This window comes from Rhinopithecus roxellana, chromosome 16 (assembly GCF_007565055.1).
Source record: "Rhinopithecus roxellana isolate Shanxi Qingling chromosome 16, ASM756505v1, whole genome shotgun sequence".
Lineage (NCBI taxonomy): Eukaryota > Metazoa > Chordata > Mammalia > Primates > Cercopithecidae > Rhinopithecus > Rhinopithecus roxellana.
In genome coordinates this window covers 56965545-56989764 of record NC_044564.1, presented here as the reverse complement: position 1 = coordinate 56989764, position 24220 = coordinate 56965545, and the positions used below count along the sequence as shown (strand labels likewise).

At 37.6% G+C, this 24220-nt stretch overlaps 1 protein-coding gene across 3 annotated transcripts in view; it reads right to left on the bottom strand.

The window, feature by feature from the left end:
• RIC1 (RIC1 homolog, RAB6A GEF complex partner 1) overlaps positions 1-24220 on the bottom strand; it is a 149234-nt gene that overhangs the window by 111511 nt on the left and 13503 nt on the right. For all 3 annotated transcript variants that reach the window (XM_010365092.2, XM_010365093.2, XM_030919989.1), the window contains one exon: positions 9515-9622. In XM_010365092.2, coding sequence (XP_010363394.1) covers positions 9515-9622 — 108 coding nt within the window. Of the gene's footprint in view, positions 1-9514; positions 9623-24220 lie in introns of those variants that run through there.

Sequence of the window (24220 nt, the reverse complement as noted above, 5' to 3'; positions counted from 1 at the left end):
ATATCATCCTGACCCCAAAGAAATACAAACAATCATCAGAGAATACTATAAACACATCTATGCACATTAAATAGAAAATATGGAAGAAATGGATACATTCCTGGACACATACACCCACCCTAAGACTGAACCAGGAAGAAACTGAATCTCTGAATAGACCAATAATGAGTCCTGAAATTGAGAAGTAATAAAAAGCCTAGCCACCCTCCCCACTCCCCCAAAAAAGCAGCCCAGGACAGACAGATTCACAACTGAATTCTACCAGAGGTACAAATAACAGCTGGTATCATTTCTATTGAAACTATTCCAAAACAATTAAAAAGAAGGGGCCGGGCACGTTGGCTCACACCTGTAATCCCAGCACTTTGGGAGGCCAAGGTGGGCGGATAACGAGATCAGGAGATTGAGACCATCTTGGCTAACACGGTGAAACCCCATCTCTACTAAAAATACAAAAAATTAGCAGGATGTGGTGGCAGGCACCTGTAGTCCCAGCTACTCGGGAGGCTGAGGCAGGAGAACAGCATGAACCCGGGAGGTGGAGCTTGCAGTGAGCTGAGCTTGTGCCACTGCACCACTGTCCTCCAGTCTGGGCAACTCCGTCTCAAAAAAAAAAAAGAAAAGAAGCGACTCCTCCTCAACTCACTCTATGAGGCTAGCATCATCCTGATACCAAAACCTGGCAGAGACGAAACAAAAAAAAGAAAACTTCAGGCCAATATCCTTGATGAACATCAATGCAAAAATTCTCAACAAAATACTGGCAAATACCCAGCAGCCCAACAAAAAGTTTATCCATTATGACCAAGTAGGCTTCATCCCCAGAAGTCAAGGTTGGTTCAACATACACAATTCAATAAATGTGATTCACCACGTAAACAGAACTAAACAGAAAAACCACATGATTATCTCAACACATGCAGAAAAGGCCTTTGATAAAATTCAACATCCCTTTTGGTTAAAAACTCTCAATAAACCAGATATTGAAGGAACATACTTCAAAATAATAACAGCCATATATGAGAAACCCACAGCCAATATCATAATGAATGGACAAAAGCTGGAAGCATTCCCATTGAAAAAAGGCACAAGACAAGGAGGCCCTCTCTCACCAGTCCTATTCAACATAGTATTGGCAGTTCTGGCCAGGGCAATCAGGCAAAAGAAACAAATAAAGGGTATTCAAATAGTTAAGAGACAAAATCAAACTATCTTTATTTGCAGATGACATGATCCTATATCTAGAAAACCCCATTGCCTCAGCCCAAAAGCTTTGTAAGCTGATAAGCAACTTCAGCAAAGTCTAAGGATAGAAAATTAATGTGCAAAAATCATTAGCCTTCTTACATCAACAGGCAAGCAGACAGCCAAATCATGAATGAACTCCCATTCACAATTGTCGCAAATGAATAAAAATGCCTAGCAATACAGCCAACGAGGTGAAGAACCTCTTCAAGGGGAACTACAAACCAATGTTCAAACAAATGAGAGATGAACAAATGGAAAAACATTCCATGTTCATGGATAGGAAGACTCAATATTGTGAAAATGGTTATACTGCCCAAAGTAATTTATAGACTCAATGCTATTCCCATTAAACTACCACCGATGTTCTTCACAGAATTAGAAAAAAATTATTTTAAAATTCACATAGAACCAACGAGTCCAAATAGCCAAGGCAATCAAAGCAAAAAGAACAAGGCCAGAGGCATCACGCTACCTGACTTAAAACTGTAATTCAGGGCTACAGTAACCAAAACAGCATGGTACTGGCACAAGAATAGACCAATGTAACAGAATAGAGAACCCAGAAACAAGAATGCACACCTACACCACCTGATCTTCACAAACCTGACAAAAACAAGCAATGGGGAAAGGATTCCTCATGTAATATATGGTGTTGGGAGTACTGGCTAGCTATATGCAGAAAACTGAAACTGGACCCCTTCCTTACACCCTATAGAAAAATCAACTCAAGATTGATTAAAGATTTAAATGTAAAACCCAGGAAGAAAATCTAGGCAATACCATTTGGGACATAGGCACAGGCAAAGATTTCACAACAAGGATGACAAAAGCAATTGCAACAAAAGCAAAAATTGACAAATGGGATCTAATCAAACTAAAGAGCTTCTGCACGACAACAGAAACTATCATTGGAGTGAACAGATAACCTACACAATGGGAGCAAATGTTTGTAATCTATTAATCTGACAAAGGTCTAACATCCAGCATCTACAATGAACTTAATAACTTACAAGGAAAAAAAATCCCATTAAGAAGTGGGCAAAGGACATGAACAGACACTTCTCAAAAGAAGACATAAATGTGGCCTACGAATATGTTTTAAAAAGCTCAGCCTCACTGATTATTAGAGAAATTCCAATCAAAACCACAATGAGATACCATCTCACACAAGCCAGAATGGCTATCACTAAAAAGTCAAAAAACAACAGATGCTGGTTAGGTTGTAGAGAAAAAGGAATGCTTTTACACTGTTGGTGGGAGTGGAAATTAGTTCAACCATTATGGAAGACAGTAGGCTATTCCTCAAAGACCTAGAGGCAGAAATACCATTTGACCCAACAATCTCATTACTGGGTATACCCCCAAAATATAAATCATTCTGTTACAAACATTCATGCATGCGTATGCTCACTGCAGCACTATTCACAATAGCAAAGACATGGAATCAACCTGAATGCCCATCGATGATAGACTGAATAAAAGAAATGTGGTACATATACACCATGGAATACTATGTAGCCATAAAAAGGAACAAGATCATGTCCTTTGCAAGGACATGGTTGGAGCTGGAAACCATTATCCTCAGCAAACTAACACAGGAATAGAAAATCAAATACCACATGTTCTCACTTATAAGTGGGAGCTGAATGATGAGAACATAGGGACATGGGGGAAACAACAGACACTGAGGCCTGTTGGAGGACGGGGGGGCGGGGTGCAGGACGATGGAGCACATTAGGAAGAATAGCTAGTGGATGCTGGGCTTAATATCTAGGTGATGGGATAATCTGTGCAAGCAAACCACCAACCACACATTTACCTATGTAATAAACCTGCACATCCTGCACATATACCCTGGACTTAAAAGTTGGAAAAAAAATCAGATACGTGTCTACACACTTGGAAGGAACAACTGAAAAGGAAACTTAAAAACAATTCCATTTGCAATAGCATCAAAAAGAAATTTAACTTAAGAATAAATTTAATGAAGCAGGACAAAGACTTGTATACTGAACACTGGAAAACACTACTTACAGAAATTAAAGGTCTAAATAATTGATAAGACATTACATGTTCATGGATTGGAAGACTTAAATTAATGCTTCCCAAAGAGAACTACAGACTCAACGCAGTCTCTACCAAATTCCCAATAGTATTTTTTACAGAAATAGAAAAACCAATTCAAAAAAGTCGTACAGCATCTTAGGGACTGGCTCAGAATAGTATAGATGGTACTGTAGATATAAAAACTGAAGATTTTTAAAACTGTAGATATAAAGATATAAAACTGTAGATATAAAAACTGTAGATATAAAAACTATAGATGGTACTGAATTTATGATGGTTCAGCTTATGACATTATGATGGTTCAGCTTACGACATTATGATGGATGTTTGGGGCTGTTAAATTTTTGACTTATGGTATTTTCAAGTTACAATGGGTTGATAATGGGTTGACATGACTTACATCCTGAAATACAACAACAAAATTGGAGGATTCCACTTCCTGATTTCAAAAGTTACTACAAAGCCACAGAAATTTAAAAAACTGTGGTACTGGAATAAGGACAGACATATAGAACAATGAAATAGAATGGAGCATCCAGAAATAACCCCAAATACCAACGGCCAATTGATTTTCAACAAGCGTACCAAGACCATTCAATGGGAAAAGGATAGTTCTTTAACATATTGTACTGGGACAACTATATATCCACACACAAAAAATGAAGTTGGACTCTTACACTTTACACCATCTACAAAAATTAACTTAGAAGGAAGCAAAGACCTAAACATAAAGTAATAAAACTCTCAAAAGAAAAAAAAGAAGAGGAAAATCATGGCATTTGGCAATGATTTGTTATATATGATACCCAAAGCATAGGCAATAAAAGAAAATAGAGATAAACTAGACTGGGCGTAGTGGTTCATGCCTATAATCCAAACACTTTGGGAGGCCGAGGTGGGCATATCGTTTGAGCTAAGGAGTTCAAGACCAGCCTGGGAAACATTGTGAAACTCTATCTCTACAAAAAATACAAAAATTAGCCAGGCATGGTGGCGTGCAGCTATAGCCCCTGCTGCTCACTTGAGCCCCGGAGGCAGAGGCTGTAGTGAGCTGAGGTTGCACCACTGGCACTCCAGCCTGGGTGACAGAGTAAGACCCTGTTTCAAAAATAAATAAATAGATAAATTGTACTTCACCAAAATTAACTTTTATACATCAAAGGACTTAGAGAATGAAAAGAAAACCCACAGACTGAGAGAAAATATTGTCAAGTCATACAGCCAGTAAGGGATTCATATAAGAATAAACAACTCAGCAACATACAAACAGGCAGCCCAATTCAAAAATGGACAAAGAATTTTCTTTTTTTTTTTTTTTTTTTGAGATGGAGTCTCGCTCTGTCACCCAGGCTGGAGTGCAGTGGCGCGATCTCAGCTCACCTGCAAGCTCCACCTCTCAGGTTCATGCCATTCTCCTGCCTCATTCTCCCGGGACTACAGGCGCCTGCCACCACGCCTGGCTAATTTTTTGTATTTTTTATTAGACACAGGGTTTCACTGTTAGACAGGATGGTCTTGATGTTCTGACCTCATGATCCACCCGCCTTGGCCTCCCAGAGTGCTGGGATTACAGGCGTGAGCCCCTGCACCCAGCCAAAAATGGGCAAAGAATTTGAATAGACATTTCTTCATAGACATACGAATGGCCAACAAACACATGAAAAGATAATCAACATCATTAGTCTTTAGGAAAACATAAATCAAAACTACAAGAAGATACCACTTCACCCCTTTAGGATGGCTATTAAACAAAATGAAAATAAAGCATTTAAGGGGCTAAGGAGAAACTGGAACTCTCCTACACTGCCAAAAGAAATGTAAAATGATGCAGCCTCTGTGGATTTTGATCCACCAATTCCATATCTCAGTATATACCCGAAAGAATCAAAAGCAGGAACTCCAACAGCTACTTGTATGCCAATGTTCAATGACGCACTATTCATAAAAGGCAAAAGTTGGAAACAACCAAAATGTCTACCAACAGATAAAGAAAATGTAGCATATACAGATAATGCAATATGACTCAGTTATAAAAAGGAATGAAGTTCTGATACATAACACAACTATGGATGAATCTTAACAACATTATGCTAAGTGAAATAAGCCAAAGATAAAAGGATAAATACTGTATGATTCCACTTACATGAAATACCTAGATAAGCAAATTCATAGATACAAAAAGTTGATTAGAGGTTACCAGGAGCTGGAGAAATTGAGAATGCAAAGTTATGCTTAATGATAAACAAGTTTCTGTCCGGGGTGACATTCAAGAAAACAGATAGTGGTAATGGCTGCATAACACCATTAATGTTACTAATGACACTGAATTGTACACTTAAAATAGTTAAAATACTATGTATATTTATGCTATGTATAGTTTACCACAATTTTAAAAAGTTAATAATGTAACATAACAAAACTCTATGGAACCAAATCCAGAAACTCCTATCTTCTTTCATGAACGCTTGCTCTTCTTATATTTTTTACTAATTGCCATGAACACCTACCTACTTAATCATCTAGGCTTGAAATCAGAGCAATCTCAACTACTCATGCTCATTTATCCAACAATGAGTTGACAAATTTTGTCATTTTTCTTTGAAATTTCTAAGGAATAATGAAAAAGCCGGGCGCAGTGGCTCAAGCCTGTAATCCCAGCACTTTGGGAGGTCGAGATGGGCGGATCATGAGGTCAGGAGATCGAGACCATCCTTGCTAACACGGTGAAACCCCGTCTCTACTAAAAACTCAAAAAACTAGCTGGGCGAGGTGGCGGTGCCTGTAGTCCCAGCTACCCGGGAGGCTGAGGCAGGAGAATGGCATGAACCCGGGAGGCGGAGCTTGCAGTGAGCTGAGATCCGGCCACAGCACTCCAGCCTGGGTGACAGAGCGAGACTCCGTCTCAAAAAAAAAAAAAAAAAAAAAAGGAATAATGGAAAAACCCAGTTTAGCTAAAGGAAAGTCCATGTAGACGACGAAAAAATAACACCAGAGAAGTAATGAAGTAGGGTTTTAGAGATTAAAGTGCCTTAAATGAAAGGCTAAGAAGCCTGGACTTGGTTGTGTAGAATAAGGATCTGCAAACCTTTTCTGTAAAAGGCCAGATAATAAATATTTTAGACTTTACAAGAGGGAAAATCAAAAATATTATGTAGGTTTATCTTGTTTACCTACATAACAAGAAAGTATTTTAAAATGTGGATTTTATTATTATTCGGGTATACTGAGGTGAACAGATCAGGAGACGACTGTCAATGAAAAGACAGTTTATTACTCACAGTTCCAAAGAGGAGGGGACATGACATGCACCACCAAGGAACATACTGCAAGCTACCAGGGTCAGTCAGGAGACAGCGGATGTGAGGGGAAAACATGAGTAAGATCCTTTATTGTGATTTCCATGGGAAGGAATGGTTGAGGCATGGCAAGGAGGGTTGGTATTGGCTAAGCTGAATAATATCAGTTGTCTCTAGTTATATAGTACCTAGCCCTGAGATAATTAGGGCAGAGGATTATCAGCCCAGAGTGGCAGAGGTCAATAAAGGAGGTGGTTGGGGCTATATGCTTTGGATTGATTAGTTTGCATACGAAGGTGTACTTGTAGGTGAGTCCCCTAGGAACTGGCTATCCCTGGCAGGAAGTGGGCTGTCCAGGGATAGCAGGCCCTTATTTCAAAGCATAAGAAATACAGAAAAACAAAACATCATGATTAATAGAATGCAAATTTTTATAAGGTTTATAGTTACAAAATTTTAAATAGTAATGAGAACTGAGTACAACTTTTTTTGGTAATACATATCCACTAATGAGAATTAGATTCTTTTTGTGGAAATAACCTTTTTGGTAAATTGGGGTTTAAAGTACTTTTCCCTATCATCAAAATTGAGTGCAAATTTTTATCTATTAATGCTGGTCCTTAATGAGATTTTACATATTTCATATTTGAAAACGTTTTCTAATACAGTAAAAGATATTTTCCAAAGTTATTCAGTGCCTGTTAAGTGGTAGAGGGTGGTCCTTCAAGTAAAGAAAACAAAAAGTCAGTCTCCGTAAAAAAAAAAAAAAAAAAAAAAAGTTTCCAATGAACCTTTATCACTACCCAAGCCATAACAGCTGTGGAGTAGGGCAAGTCAAGATATTCCCACTCCCATCTCTGAAAAAAAAAAACTTACAAAAACCATAGGTTTTAAAAGACTTATATTTTCATAAACTTTGTGTAAATCTGTCCAACTAAGTCTTTTGCTGCTCCATGTGGATTTTTACTACTATCAATTAATAGAACTTCTTAGATTCTACTTCGGGTTGTACTTAATTAGTATTTTCTCAACTCCTTTGAGAATTTTTTTCATCTGGAATTGTTCTACAGGTCATTCACAGTAATTCTCAGTCAATTCATACTTCACATGGACCACTGAAATTAACAACTGAGCAGTATTATAACATCTGTCAATTCATCAAAAACCAAGCAAACTTACTTTTACTGCCCTTTCATTTTCATACATTGTGAAGGAATTCTCCTGTGGTGAGCTGTTCTGTGCTAAATATTTAATTCTTCTTACTTTACCTTCAGTATATTCCAATAAGTGCTTAGTCTAGTAATGTCAGCTTATATTCTTTTGGCATAGCTATAGTGCCACTGAGTAATAAATACAATATTTTGCCATCGAATTCAACAATAAAATAAACCACACTCCAGTGTGCTTTAAAAACAAAACGAAGTCTTTTTCTCTTCTCTGGTTCTTTTGACATGATTATGTACTAGAATAAAAATAATATAAAACGTCACAGAATGGCAATATGTGTACACTTGAAAAGTTATGAAGTTATAACTGTGTTACTATACAGTACACTGAACAAAGGAGCAAAGCAATGAGAGCACCACATAGGCTTGCTGTAAGAACTTCAACTCAATCTGCTATTGTAGCTTGAAAGAAGTTACAGACAATACGTAAACCAGTGAGGATTTTTGTGCCCCAGTAACATTCTACTTATGGACACCGAAATTTAAGTATCACATAATTTTCAACTATAGCAAATATTCTTCTTTGACTTGTTTTATTTATTTAAACATGTAAAAACTATTCTTACATTATGGTCTGTGTACAAACAGGCACCAGAGCATATTTGGTACATGGTCAGTCATCTGCAAACTCCTGCTATAGGAAGTGTAGAACTACTCAGTATTTTTGATCATATGGCACATTTCAGATTATTAACCTAGTCAGTGTTATATACAGTACGGACTAGAAAGCAACCAACGACCAACGCAAAGAGATAAGTTAGTTACAAAGATACAGTAAATGGAAGCTGAGTAGCTAAGTTTATACCTTATCTCTCTAATATACACTACCCATGTAACCTTGGATAAGACAATTTTTCAGATCCTCAACTTACACATCAATTATGAGGGATAATAATATCTACTTCAAAGCACTTATCGAAAGATTAAATGGGATGATCCATGTAAACTGATTACAATTGTACTCATCAGATAGGAGGTGCTCAATAAGGTTAATTAACCATATATATTACTGCTAATGCAAATTAAGTCATAATGACAGCCTTAGACAGTGATAAAACATGAACTAAAAAGGTAAAATTAAACATATCTAGGCATGTTTAATAGAACAGAAGAAAAAAGGAGAAACAGATCCAAATGGATATGAAAATTTTAGTATTACATATGCATATAAAGCTTATTATTTTGTGGGATATCTTTTGGAATGGAAGGGAGGACTTTAAATATAAATTCAAGAATACCATGTGAATATGTTTTCAAAAACTAGATAAGACTTCAAGGACAAAACAGTAAAGTCAGAACAACAAACAGAAAAGGATATAGGTGCTATGTTTAGGGATGGAAGGAAGTAGCAGAGTCAAAAGAGAAGCTACTATAGGAGTAACATGCACAGAATAATTAGTAAAGCAGTTAGACTTCAAGGACAAAACAGTAAAGTGAGAACAACAAACAGAAAAGGATATAGGTGCTATGTTTAGGGATGGTAGGAAGTAGCAGAGTCAAAAGAGAAGCTATAGTAGGAGTAATCCACACAGAATAATCAGTAAAGCAATTCCTATCAGAACAAAATAAATGCTTATGAGTGTAAAAGACTGAAAGAAAGTCATCTAAGAGAATCAAATTTAAATGCAATGTAACGGTTTCATAAGAAAACACTATTTAGTGGAAAAATCTACTTACTGATACAGCTATCATGGTACTATCTGGCCTCCATTCAGCTTGCTTGTAAGATCCAAACTGAGTAGATGACTTCGCAGGCTCCTTGTAGGTTACAATTAACACACTCGGCTGGAAGAAAACAGTTGTATTTTTTATCAATATCTCACAAAAATACACACAAATAAAATTTAAGATAACATATAGAGTATTCAAAGTATTTTTAGAGTAAAATAAAATACAACATTGATATTAAACTACTGGCTTTCAAGCATATCAACCAAAACAAAGACCTAAACCTAGGCCTATACATATTAAAGAAACTGAATTAATAATTAATAATCATCCAAAACAGAAAGAACCAGGACTAAATGTGTTCATAGGTGAAGTCTACCAAACACGTAAGGGACAAATTACACCAATTCTTTACAAAGCCTTCCACAACATAAAAGCAGAAGGAGTACTTCCTAATTTTGAGTCCAGAGTCCAGCATTCCCTTAATACCAAAATCAGACAAGGGTATTACATGAAAAGAGAACTACAGGCTGGGCATGGTGGCTCACGCCTATAATCCCAGCACTTTGGGAGGCCAAGGTGGGCGGATCACGAGACCAGGAGATCGAGATCATCCTGGCTAACACAGTGAAACCCCGTCTCTACTAAAAATACAAAAAAATTAGCCGGGCATGGTAGCGGGTGCCTGTAGTCCCAGCTACTCGGGAGGCTGAGGCAGGAGAATGGCGTGAACCTGGGAGGCAGAGCTTGCAGTGAACCGAGATAGCACCACTGCACTCCAGCCTGGGTGACAAAGTGAGACTCCATCTCAAAAGAAAAAAAAGAAAAAGAAAACTACAGATCAACATCTCTTACGAACATCAATATAAAACCTCTCAACAAAATATTAGCAAATCAAATCCAACAATGTATTAAAAAAATTAAACACCATAACCAAATACGATATACTCCAGGCATGCAAGGCTGGTTCAACATTCAAAACTCAATTAATATAATCCATCACATCAACACGCTAGAGAAAAATCATGTGATTATTTCAACAAACGCAGAAAAAGCACTTAATAAATCTAATAAACAAGATAAAAATGCTGAGCAAGGCCGGATGCCGTGGCTCATGCCTGTAATCCCAGCATTTTGGGAGAATGAGGCTGGTGGATCACCTGAGGTCAGGAGTTCGAGACCAGCCTGGCCAACATGGTGAAACCCCGTCTCTACTGAAAATACAAAAACTAGCTGGGTGTGGTGGCAGGCACCTATAATCCCAGCTATTTGGGAGGCAGAGGCAGGAGAATCGCTTGAACCTGGGAGGTGGAGGTTGCAGTGAGCTGTGACTGTGCCACTGCACTCCAGCCTGGGCAAAAGAGCAAGACTCCGTCTCCATAAAACAAAACAAATGAACAAAAAACACTGAGCAAACTACAGAACAACACTCATTCATGATTAAAAAAAAAAAAACTCTCAGGAATGGAAAGAAATTTTTTCAACGTGATAAAGAACATCTATGCGAAACCTACAGCTTCAAAGCTTTCCTGAGATCAGGAACAAGGCAAGGATGTCTCCACTCACAGCAGCTTTTCAACAGAATAGTGTAAGTTCCGGCTAATTCGATAAGACCACAAAAAGAAATAAAAGGTAAAGAGAATGGGAAGGAATAAATAAAACTGTCTGTACTCATAGATAACATGATCATCATGTTGGCCTTTATCAACTTGGAGCACAGAGCAGATCTCCAGTGTGGGGGAAAGCTGAGAGATACCCAGCAGCCTACATTCCCACCATGGACTCGTGCAACCCTAGCTTACAGAGAGGGGGTCCAGAGGCTAGCACAGAGAACTTCTTAGAGACCACGTGATGATACTGCTCAAGAGAGAGCTCACACTGAGTCCTATACCACCTGCATGAGACCTAAACAGCTATAGCATTGTGCCATTTTCAGTCCAGCTCTTATCAGGCTGCATCCTGGCCTTGAGCACAAGAGTCCCTGCATTTCCACATTAGTAAAGCCCTACTAACATTCCCTGCATCCACCTGGGGGGCTACAGTGATGCAATGCCACTTGGACCCAGCAGAATGGCAGAGTCCCTGGTATTAAAGCATATATAGAATCCTACACTGTGGAAAACAGGCAAGTGCAATGCACTGGGGAGGATACACTGGGGAGGCTATCACAAGGACAAAATGAGGCAAAGCCCACACTTCTGAGAGCCTAAACCCTGTCAGCCTGGGGTTGCTGCCACTGACAGCAACCCCACCTCCACAAACAGCAAGACTGCAGCACCCTTGAACATGTCCTGAGACAGAATCTCCCAGCATGCCAGAGTCAATGTTCCTGACACTGCTTGGAGCAAAGCACACCATACCTGCCCCACCCCAGCCTCTGGTGTGGGGCTACTGACACAACCCTATCCCCTCCAGTAGCAGGACCATAGTGGACATGCACATGCCCTAAGGAGAGCCTCTCTCTACCTATTGCTGCTACCTGAGCACTCTACCAGGGGGTCTGAAGACAGGCCCACCTGGCCTGGCACCACACACCCCCAAGGGCCCAAGCATAGAGACCGGAGCATAGAGATTGCCCCACCCCGTCTGCCACTCACACATATGCACTCCTATAGGGAAGCCTGAGAGTCAGCCTACCCAGCCTGATGCTACCACCACAACTACTGCCATAGCCCATACCACACACACTGCCCAGGGACCGAAGGACCTACCCACTCACCTGGTCATCCACTGCAACCACCAGCACCTGAGCAAGACACATGGAGGCCTAAGAATTAACCCAATTAAACCTGCTAACACCATGCCTGTGTACCCTGGGACCGAAGGACAGGCACCAGTGCTGCTGCCACCACTGGTGCCCAAGGACTGGCCTACCTGGCATCCCACCGCCCAGGAATACTTCACCTCAGCCTCTGCTAACAACTGCACCCTAAACCACTGAGGAAATCACAGACACTACTAATGCTATAGATGGCTAAAACGGTCATATGAAAAATACACTACTGCACACACCCAGAATCAAAGACAAAGTGCCCTACCCAACCAACACCACGGATAGATCTTCAGGAAAAAGTCTACCTCCTCTGAAAGGCAATCTAAAACACTGGAAGAAGTTACTTACACCAGAGGTACAGACATCAACTTGTAAGTATACAAGTAATGTGAAAAAGCAAGAAATTATGACATCTCCAAAGGAACACAACAATTCTCCAGCAACAGATTCTAATAAAAAAGAAATTTATGAAATGCCAAAAACAGGATTCAAAATAATACTAAAGACACTCAGTGAGATAGAGAACACAAAAATACAAAGAAATCAGAAAAACAATTCAAGATATGAATGAAAAATTCACCAAAGAGATAGATATCATAAAAAAGAAACCAAACAGAAATCCTCGAACAGAAGAATTCACTAAATGGAATAAAAAATACATTCCAGTGTTTCAACAATGGACGATATCAAGCAGAAGAATGAATTTCAGATTTTTGAAATAACTCAGAAAACAAAACAAGAATAAATAAGAATGAACAAAGCCTACATGACATATGGGACACCATAAAGTAATCTATTTGAATTTTTGGTGTTACAGACGGCAAAAAGAAGATCAAAGGAGCAGAAAAAGAACTATTTAACAAAACAATAGCTGAAAATTTCCCACATGTAGCAAGAGATTTAACCACACAGAAACAGGAAGCTCACATATCCTCAAAGAGATACAACTCAAAAGGTCTTCATGGCATATTATAATCAAACTGTTGAAAGAAGGAGAGAATTCTAAAAACAGTGAAAGAAAAGAACATAGTCACTTAAAGAAAACCTCTGTCGACTAACAGTGAATTTCTCAGCAAAAACCTCACAGGACAGGAGAGAATGAAATGATATATTCGAGCAGCTGAGGAAGAAACCAAACCAAACCAAAAGAAACTTGCCTGTCAAGAACACTACACCCAGCAAAGTTATCCTTCATAAAGGAAGGAGAAAGTCTTTCCCAGATGAGCAAAAACTGAGATAATTCATCACAATTACATCGGCCGTACAAAAAATGCTTAAGGGTGTTGGAAGCAAAAGGACTATGCCTACCATCATGAAAACACAAAAGTATAAAACTCTCTGGTAGAGCAAACACGTAAATGAGAAGAGAAGGGATTCAAATGTTACCACTACAGAAAACCACCAACTTACAATGCTAGCAAGAGAAAGAAAATAGCAAAGAATATACAAAACAACCAGAAAACAATTAAGAAAAGGACAGGAGTATGATCTCACATATCTATCTATATTTAAATATACATATATATACACATACATATACACACACACACACACACAATATCAATAATCACCTTTTCCACTTAAAAGATACAGACTGGATGAATGGATTTGAAAACATGACCCAACTATATGCTACCTACAAAAACTCACCTTGAAAGGCACACAGACTAAAAGTAAAGAGATAGAAAAAGGAATTTCATGCAAACAGAACAAAAAGTGAGAAGTGGCAATACCTACATCAAATAAAACAGACTTTTAAGTCAAAAGCAGTAAAAAGAGACAAAGAAAATCATTGTATAATGATCAAGAGATGAATTCAGCAGGAGGATATAATAATTCTAAATATATATGCACCTAACACCAGAGCACCCAAATATATAAAGATATCATTAGACCTAAAAAAAGAAGTAGACTTCAATACAGTAAGAGTTGGGGCAAGGCATGGTGGCCCATGCCTGTAATCCCAGCATTTTGAGAGGCTGAAGTAGGCAGATCACTGGAGGCCAGGAGTTCGAGATCAGCCTGGCCAACATGGTGAAACCCTGTCTCTATTAAAAATACAAAACTTAGCTGGGTGTGGTGGCACACACCTGTAATCCCAGCTACTCAGGTGGCTGAGGCATGAGAATCGCTTCAACCCAGGAGGTGGAGGTTGCAGTGAGCCGATATCACACCACTGCACTCTAGCCTGGGTGACAGAGTGAGACCTGTATCTAATAATAATAAAATAAAATAATAGTTGGGAACGTCAACACCCCACTATCAGCAACAGACCATTGAGACAAAAAGTTAACAAACACTGGATTTAAACTGCACTTTAGATTAAATGAACCTAACAGACATTTACAGAAAAATTTTATCTAACAGCTATGGAAATACATTCTTGTCAGCACATGAAACATTCTCCAGTACAGACCATATGACAGGCCACGAAACAAGTCTCAAAAAATTTTAAAACTCTGGGAGGCTGAAGTGGGAGGATCACTTGAGCCAGGGAGGTAAAGGCTGCAATGAGCTATGATTATGCCACTTCACTCCAGCCTGGCAACAGAGATAGACCCTATCTCAAAAAAGAAAAAAAAAATTAAACTCAAAACTATATCAAATATCTTCTTAGACCACAGTAGAATCCTCAAACTAGAAATCAATACCAAGAGGAACTTAGAAAACTGTCTAAATAAATGGGAATTACATAGAATACTCCTGAATGTCCATTGGGCCAATGAATAAATTAAGAAGGAAATTTTTAAAAATTCTTGAAACAAATGAAAATGGAAACACAACATGCCAAAACCTATGAGACACAGCAAAAGTAGGGTTAAGAGAGATGTTTATAGCAATAAACATCTGCATCCAAAAAGTGGAAAGATTTCAAACAAAAAATCTAACAATAGACCTCAAGGAACTAGAAAAGCAAGCATAAACCAAATCCAAAATGAGAAGAAAGGAGGAAATAATAAAGATCAGGGGGTCGGGCTGGAGCAGCAGTGCAGCCCTGGGACGTGGTCTCCTTTACTATTAAAATATATATATATTTCTGCTATAAAGTATGCATATACATACATATATATTTATACAAAGCAGAACAAAATGAAGGACACTAAAAAAATGCAAAAGATCAACAAAATGAAAAGTTGGTGTCTTGAAAAGATTTTAAAAATTGATAAACTGCTAAGCAAGAAAAAAAAGAGAGGATCCAAAAAAAAAATTGGAAATGAAAAAGACATCGCAACTGATACCACAGAAATACAAAAGATCAGAGACTATTATAAACTATTCACTAAAAAACTAAAAAACCTAGAGAAAAAGGGCAAATTCCTGAACATATAACAACCTACCAAGATTAGATCATGAAGACAGAAAACCCAAATAGACCAAAAACAAGTAATGAGATTGAATCAGTAATAAAAACTCTCCCGAAAAAGAGAAGCCCAGGACCAGATGACTTTAAAGTCAAATTCTACCAAACTTACAACACAAATTCTCCTCATACTTTTCCATAAAACTGAAGAGAAGGGAATTCTCCCCAACTTATTCTACAATACATGCACTATTCTTATACCAAAGCCAGACAAGAATGCAACATAAAAAAGAAAGCCACAGGCCAATATCCCTGATGCAGGTAAATGCAAAAATCCTCAACAAAATACTAGAAAACCAATCCAACCAAACAACAAAAAGATAATATACCATGATAAGTAAGATTTATCCCAGGGATGCAAGGATGGTTCGGCTCCGTGTCCCCCACCTAAATCTTGCCTCAAATTGTAAGCTACACGTGTAGAGGGAAGAACCTATAATCCCCACATGTTGAGGGAGGGAGGTGATTGGATCATAGGGATGGTTCCCCCCCCACACTGTTCTCATGATAGTGAGTTCTCACGCGATCTGATGGTTTCATAAGTGTCAGTTTCCCCTGCTCCCTCTCTCCTGCTGCCATGTGAAGAATGTCCTTGCTTTCCCTTCGCCTCCCACTATAATTTTAAGTTTCCTGAGGCCTCCCCAGCCATGCAGAACTGTGAATCAATTAAACCTCTTTCCTTTATAAATTACCCAGTCTCGAATATTCTTTATAGCAGTGTAAAAAATGCACTAATACATGGTTCAATATATACAAAACAATAAATGAGATACATCACATCAACAGAGTCAAGGACAAAAAACATTATCAATAAATACAGAAAAAGCATTTAATAAAATTCAACATCATTTCATGATAAAAACTCAACAAACCAGGTATAGAAGGAACATACTTCAATGTGATACAGGCCATATATGACAAATCCACAGCTAACATCACACTGAATGTGAAAAAGCTGAAAGCCTTTCCACTAAGAACTGAGAAAGACAAGGATGCCACTTTTACCAGCCCTATTCAACATAGTATTGGAAGTCCCAGCCAGAGCAATCAGGTAAGAAAAGGAAATAAAAGGCATCCTAGCTGGAAAAATTCAGTCAAATTGTCTCTCTTTGCAGATGACATGATCTTATATTTAGCAAAAGCTAAAAACTCCACCAAAAAACTCTTAGATCTGCCGGGCATGGTGGCTCACGCCTGTAATCCCAGCACTTTGGGAGGCTAAGCAGATGTATCACAAGGTCAGGAATTTGAGACCAGCCTGGCCAATGTGGTGAAACTCCGTCTCTACTAAAAATACAAAAATTAGCCAGGCATGGTGCCAGGTGGCTGTAGTCCCAGCTACTCGGAAGGCTGAGGCAGGAGAACCACTTGAACCCAGGAGGCGGAGGTTGCAGTGAGCCGAGATCGTGCCACTGCACTCCAGCCTGGGCAACAAAGTAAGACTCTGTCTCAAAAAAAGAAAAAACAAAAACAAAAACAAAAACAAAAAAACACAAAAAACCTCTTAGATCTTATAAGTAAACTCAATAAAGCTGAAGGACACAAAATCAACATACAAAAATGAGTACCATTTCTGTACATCAATAATGAACTAGCTGAAAAAGACATCAAGATGGCAATCCTATTTATAGTAGCTACAAAATTAAACTAGAATAAATTTAACCAATAAGGTAGAAGACCTCTATAAGGAAAACTACAAAACAGTGATGAAAAAACTGAAGAGGAAACAAACAGTCCATACTCATGGATCTGAGGAATTACATTACAATGATCAAGCCTGGTCAAAGTGATCTACAGATTCAATGCAATACCTATCAAAATATCAACTTTATTTTTCAAAGAAATAGAAAAAACAATTATAATATTCTCATGGAACCAAGAGAGCCTGAAAAGCCAAAGCAATCCTGATCAAAAAGAATAAAGCTGGAGGCATCTCACTATCTGACTTCAAAACATATCAAGGCTATGTTATACAAACCAAACAATATGGTACTGATATAAAAACAGACACATAGACCAATATTCGCAACAAAACAGACAACTCAGAAATATATTCACAAATTTACAGCCAATGGCTTTTCAACAAAGTTGCAAAGAATATACATTAGGGAACGAGCACCTTCTTCAATAAATGGTGCTGGAAAAACTCAACATCCATTTGCAAAAGGATGAAACTAGATGACTACCTCTCCCCATATATAAAAATCAACTCAAAATGGATTTAAGGCCTGAATGAAAGAAACAAAAGTATAAAACTACTAGAAGAAAACATAGGAGAAACATTCCAGATACTAAAAAAACAAAAATAACAAATGGGACTAAATTAAACTAAAAAAATTTCTGCATAGCAAAGGAAACAATCCAACGGAGTAAAGAAATAACCTTCCTTGTGAATGGTAGACAATATTTGCAAACTATTCATCTGACAAGAAACTAAAAACCAGAATATACAAGTAGCTCAAACAACTCAACGGTTAAACAAAACATTCCCATTGGCCGGGGACGGTGGCTCACGCTTGTAATCCCAGCACTTAGGGAGGCCGAGGTGGGCGGATCACGAGGTCAGGAGATCAAGACCACAGTGAAACCCGTCTCTACTAAAAATACAAAAAACTAGCCGGGCGTGGTGGCAGACGCCTGTAGTCCCAGCTACTCAGGAGGCTGAGGCGGGAGAATGGCCTGAACCCAGGAGGCGGAGCTTGCAGTGAGCCGAGATGGCGCCACTGCACTCCAGCCTGGGCTACAGAGCAAGACTCTGTCTCAAAAAAAAAAAAAAAAAAAAAAAAAACAAAAAAACAAAAAAACAAAAAAAATTCCCATTAAAAAGTGGGCAAAAGACATAAACATTTTTTCAAAAGAAGACATATGGATGGCCAACAGGTATATCAAAAAAGGCTCAACATCACTAATCATCAGGAAAATGAAAATCAAAACCACAAGATACCATCTTAACCCAGTTAGAATAGCAATTATTAAAAAGACAAAATAACAGATGCTGATGAGAATGCAGAGAAAAGGGAATTTGCTGTGGTGGGAATATAAATTAGTACAGCCATTACAAAAAACAGTATGAAGATTTCTCAAACAGTAAAAATAGAACTACCATATGATCCAGCAATCCCACTGTTAAGTATTTATGTAAAAGAAACAAAATAAGTACATGAAAGGGATATTTGCACCTCCATGTTTATAGTCACACTGTTAACATTAGCAAAGATATGGAATTAACCTAAGTGTCCACCAACAGATAATCACTTCAACTGAGTCAGAAAAAAACATCTGACAAAACTCAATATCCTTTCATGCTAAAAATACTCAAAAAACTATGAATAGAAGCAAACTATCTCAAGATAATAAAAAGGCGATATATAAAAAACCTATAGCTGGCTAGGCGTGATGGCTAACAGCTGTAATCCCAGCACTTTGGGAAGCCGAGGCAGGTGGATCACCTGAGGTCAGGAGTTCAAGACCAGCCTGGACAACATGGTGAAACCCTGTCTCTACTAAAAATACAAAAAATTAGCCAGGCATTGTGGTGGGCACCTGTAATCCCAGCTACTTGGGAGGCTGAGGCAGAAGAACTGCTTGAACCCAGGAGGTGGAGGTTCCATTAAGCCGAGATCACACCATTGCACTCCAGCCTGGGCAACAGAGCAAGAAAAAACCAACAATGACAACAACAAAAACAAACAAACAAAAAACAAAAACAAACAAAAAAACTTGTAACCAGCATCAAACTCGACGGTGAAAAGATGGAAAGCTTTTCCTCTAAGGTCAGAATTAAGACAAAGATGCCCATTCTTACCACTTCCATTCAACATAATACTGAAAGCCCTAGCCAGAGCAATCAGCAAGGAAATGAAATAAAATAAATCTAACTTGGAAATGAGTTAGTAAAATTATATGTTTGAAGATGACAGACATGATCTTATAGAGTATCTTATCTTTAGAGTAAAGACTCTAACATCAAAAATAATAAAGTACTTAGGACTAAACATAACCAAGTAGGCAAAAGACTTCTATAGTGAAAACTGTAAAATATCACTGAAAGAAATTAGACACAAATAAATGAAAAGGTATCCTCTGCTCATGGATTAGAAAATTTAATACTGTTAAGATGTCAATACTATCCAAAGCGATCTACACAGTCAACGTAACTCCTTTCAAAATCCTAACAGCATTTTTAACAGAAACAGAAAAATCCATCCTAAAATTCATATGGATTCCCAAGAGACCTCGAATAGGCAAAACAAACGTGAAAATAACAAAGTTGGACGTCTCATACTTCCTGACAGCAAAACTTACTAGTAGGCTACGGCAATCAAAATACTGTCGTACTGGCATAAAGATATACACATATAGACCAACAGAATAAAACACAGAGTCCAGAAATACACTCTTGCATGAATAGTCAAATTATTTTCCACAAGGCTACCTAGACCACTTATGGGGGAAAAGGAAAGAAAGTCCTTTCAAGAAACAGCATTAGGAAAACTGGATATCCACATGTAAAAAAATAAAGTTGGACCCTTATCTTATACCATATACAAAAATCGTCTCAAAATGATCACAACTCTAAACAGAAGACCTCACCCTATAAAACTCTTAGAAGAAAGCACAAGGCAAAAACTTCATGACTTGGGATTTGAAAACAATTTCTTGGATATGATACTGAAAGCACAGGCAACCAAAAACATAGGTAAGACAGACTTCATCAAAATTGAAAATGTTGTGCATCAATGGCCACTACCAAGAGGGTAAAAATGTAACCCTTGAAATAGAAGAAAATACAGTCATGTGTCACTTTAACAAGAGTGGATAAGTTCCAAGAAATGCATCACTAGGCAATTCTGTCATCATGTGAACATCACAGTGTGTACTTACACAAACCTAGATGTTACGGCCTACTACACACCTTCGCTATATGGTATACCCTATCACTCCTAGGATACAAGCCTGTATAGCATATTACTGTACTGAATACATAAGCAATTGTGCCACAATGGTAAATATTTCTATATCGAAATACATCTAAACATAGAAAAAGCAATGCATTGCACTATATAAAATTTATATTGTCACTAGGCAAGAAAAATTTTCAGCTCCATTAGAATTTTACAGGGCCACCATCGTATATAATGCAGTCTGTTGACAGAAACATCTCAAAACGCCATTACGTGGAGCATAACTGTATTAAAAACCACATATCTGATAAAAGATTATACCCAGAATACATGAAGCATTACAACTCAACAAAAAATAACCCAAGAAAAACAAGGGGCAAAGAACTTCAACAGACAGTCCTTCAAAGAAGGCATATAGATGACTTACAAGTACATAAAAGATGCTCGATATTAATAATCACTGGGGAGATGCAAACCAAAACCATGAGATATCACTTTGGACCCAATGGAATGGCAATCATCAAAACAACAGAAAACAAGTACTGGCAAGGATGTGAAGAAATTGGAACCACTGTATTGCTGGTAAGAATATAAAATGATGTAGCACTGTGGAAACACAGTATATGGCAATTTCTTAAAAATAAAAAAAAAAAGCAAAATTTCTCAAAAAACAAAACAAGAAAACAGAATAACGAAATGAAACAGCAAGTCCACTTCTGGGTATGTACCCAAAAGAAGTAAAGCAGGGATCTGGATATTTGTCTACCCAAGTTCACAGCAGCATTATTCACAATATCCAAGAGGTAAAAGCGGCCCATGTGTCCATCAACAGATGAATGAATAAAACAAAATACATTGGATGTACATATACATTGGAATATCATTCTGCCTTAAGAAGGAAGGAAATTTTGGTACATGCTACAGCATGGATAAAACTTAAGACATGCTGAGTGCAATAAGTCAATCACAAAAAGACAAATACTGTGTGGTTCCACTTGTCTGAGGTACTTACACTAGTCAAATTCATAAAGACAGAAAATACAATAGTAGTTTCCAGGGACTGATGGGATAAGAAAACCAGGAATTACCGTTTATGGTGCATGAAGTTTCAGTTTGGGAAAATGAAAATGAAAGTTCTGGATACTGATGGTGGTAATGGTGACATGACAATGTGAACATACTTAACACTGCAGAACTCTGCAAATTATATACCTGCTAAATAATTTGTATCAAGGATATATAAAGAACTCTTACAACTCAATAATAAGAGAAATATTCCACTTAAACAAAAATGGTCTGGGCATCGTGGCTCACACTTGTAATCCTAACACTTTGGGAGGACAGTCCGAGGATGGGAGTTTCAGACCAGCCTGGGCAACTTATGAGACCCTGTCTCTACAAAATTTTTAAATAAGTGAGGCATGGTGTTGTGCATCTGTAGTCCCAGCTACTAGGGAGGCTGGGGTGGAAGGATAACTGGAGCCCAAGAGTTTGAGGCTGCAGTGAGCCAAGATCAGATTACTATTTTTTGTTTGTTTGTTTTTTAAATAGACAAAGGATTTGAATAGATAATTAACTACATAGGTATAGTGAAATGGCTAATAAGATATATAAATGGAATATAAATAGCTAATAAGCACGTGAAACCATACCAAACATTTTTTAGCCATTTAAAAAATACCAAATTAAAGCCACAAATATGATACCACTGCAAACCCTCTAGAATGGATGTGGAGAAACAGAAACTTTCATACATTATTGGTGGGATTGTAAAATGCTACAGTCACTTTGGAACAAAGTTTTGCACTTTACTAAAAAGTTAAACTTGCCATATGATTTAGTAGTTGCACTCCTAGGTATCTCTCTAGAAGAACAACATTTATTCACACAAAGACATGTATACAAATGTTTACAGCAGTATTACAATGATTCAAAATGAGAGTATTATTCATAGTGACTCAAATACTCTCAACTGGTGAATGGAGATAAAAGTGTGGCACACCCAACTAATGGAAAAATATTCGGCAACAAAAAGGAATACTACCACACAGACATAGAGTGTGAAATAACAGATGTCAGACTCAGAAGGATGAGAAGGGGATAAAGGATAAGAAGTTACTTATGTGTACAATGGACATTCTTTAGCTGATGATTACACTAAAAGCCTACACTTCACCACTGTGCAACATATCCATGTAAAAAAACTGCACTTGCACCCCTTAATTTACACACATTTTGAAAAAAGAAATATTATGATCTGGATGCACCCAAAAACATTATGCTCAATGAAAACCAAACACAAATGACTATATACCATATGATTTCATTGATATGAAAATTTCAGGAAGCTAAATCCAAATGGACAAAAGTAAGCCAAGGTTTTCTGAGGCTGGAGTGGGAGAAGAGGTTGATGACAAATGGGCATAGTACTTTTTAAGGTTGATATATGTATGTTCTAAAACTAGATTGTGATGATGGATGCACAACACTATAAATTTACTAAAAATCAACGTACACTTAGATGTATGTTTATGCACCTCAAAGCTCTTAAAAATTTAAACCATAGCAAATTCTGCAGTATATCTACAATAATATCCAAATTTTCATACATACATTTATGTATGATTTATGGTTGAAATAAGGTAAACCACTTGGGGGACAGTAGATTTGTGACAGCAACTCAAAGGAAAGCAATTGTAACTTAAAGGTAAGAAACCTCCCTGATTCTAACCAATTGATCCCTGCTCATTAGTAAAAAATCTGAATAAAGAAACTGTCTCAGTTTGTAGCAGGTGTAAATTCCAAAATATTTTTAAATTGTATTTTTACTATATTTTTTCTGATTAAATAAATTGCCTAACAAACTAACACAGGTGGAACACTTTAATGCAGGTCCTATACCACCATTTTAGATGACATATAAATACCAAAGTAAATAATCACACATGAAAAAAATCTTTTTCAACTCCTCTTCAATCTTTTTTATTTAGGTAAGGAGAATATCTGAATGAGGTGCTAGTTTATTTCTAAGCACCTTGCATAAAAAGGGCTAATTGTCCTTTTTAACAAAGGAATAAGAGTTTGGCAGGAAACTATATTTTTCATAACTTTTTTTTTGAGAAAGGGTTTCATTCTGTCACCCAGGCTGGGTTGCCATAGTGCAATCATGGCTCACTGCAGCCTCAACCTCCTAGACTCAAATTACTCTGTAGTTCATCAAAATTTAAATAGTATACAGTCACCAGATTAGCTGAGACCACAGGCATGCACCACCATAGCCAGCTAATTTTTTTATTTGTATTTTTTATAGAGACGGGGGTCTCCCTATACTGTCCAGACTGATCTTGAACTCCTGGGCTCAAGTGATCCTCCCACCTAGGCCCCCAAAAGTGCTGACGTTACAGGTGTGAGCCACTGTGCCCAGCCTTATAAAATTGTTTTTATTGTATTGCTTCATAATACCTTCCATTCATATAAATGGTACTAGATTTCCATTTATGGTGAAAGTATAAATTCATTTATTTTGAAAGAAAATTTCAAGTTTAAAAGTTACAATGAATAGGTAGTATGAGAACAGGGCAAAAGTCATGAATGAGAAATAAAAAGAATTTAAATTTGGGAAACTTTGCTTACTATGATGTAAAATACCTAGTCCATGGTAAACTCCAGATAAATAT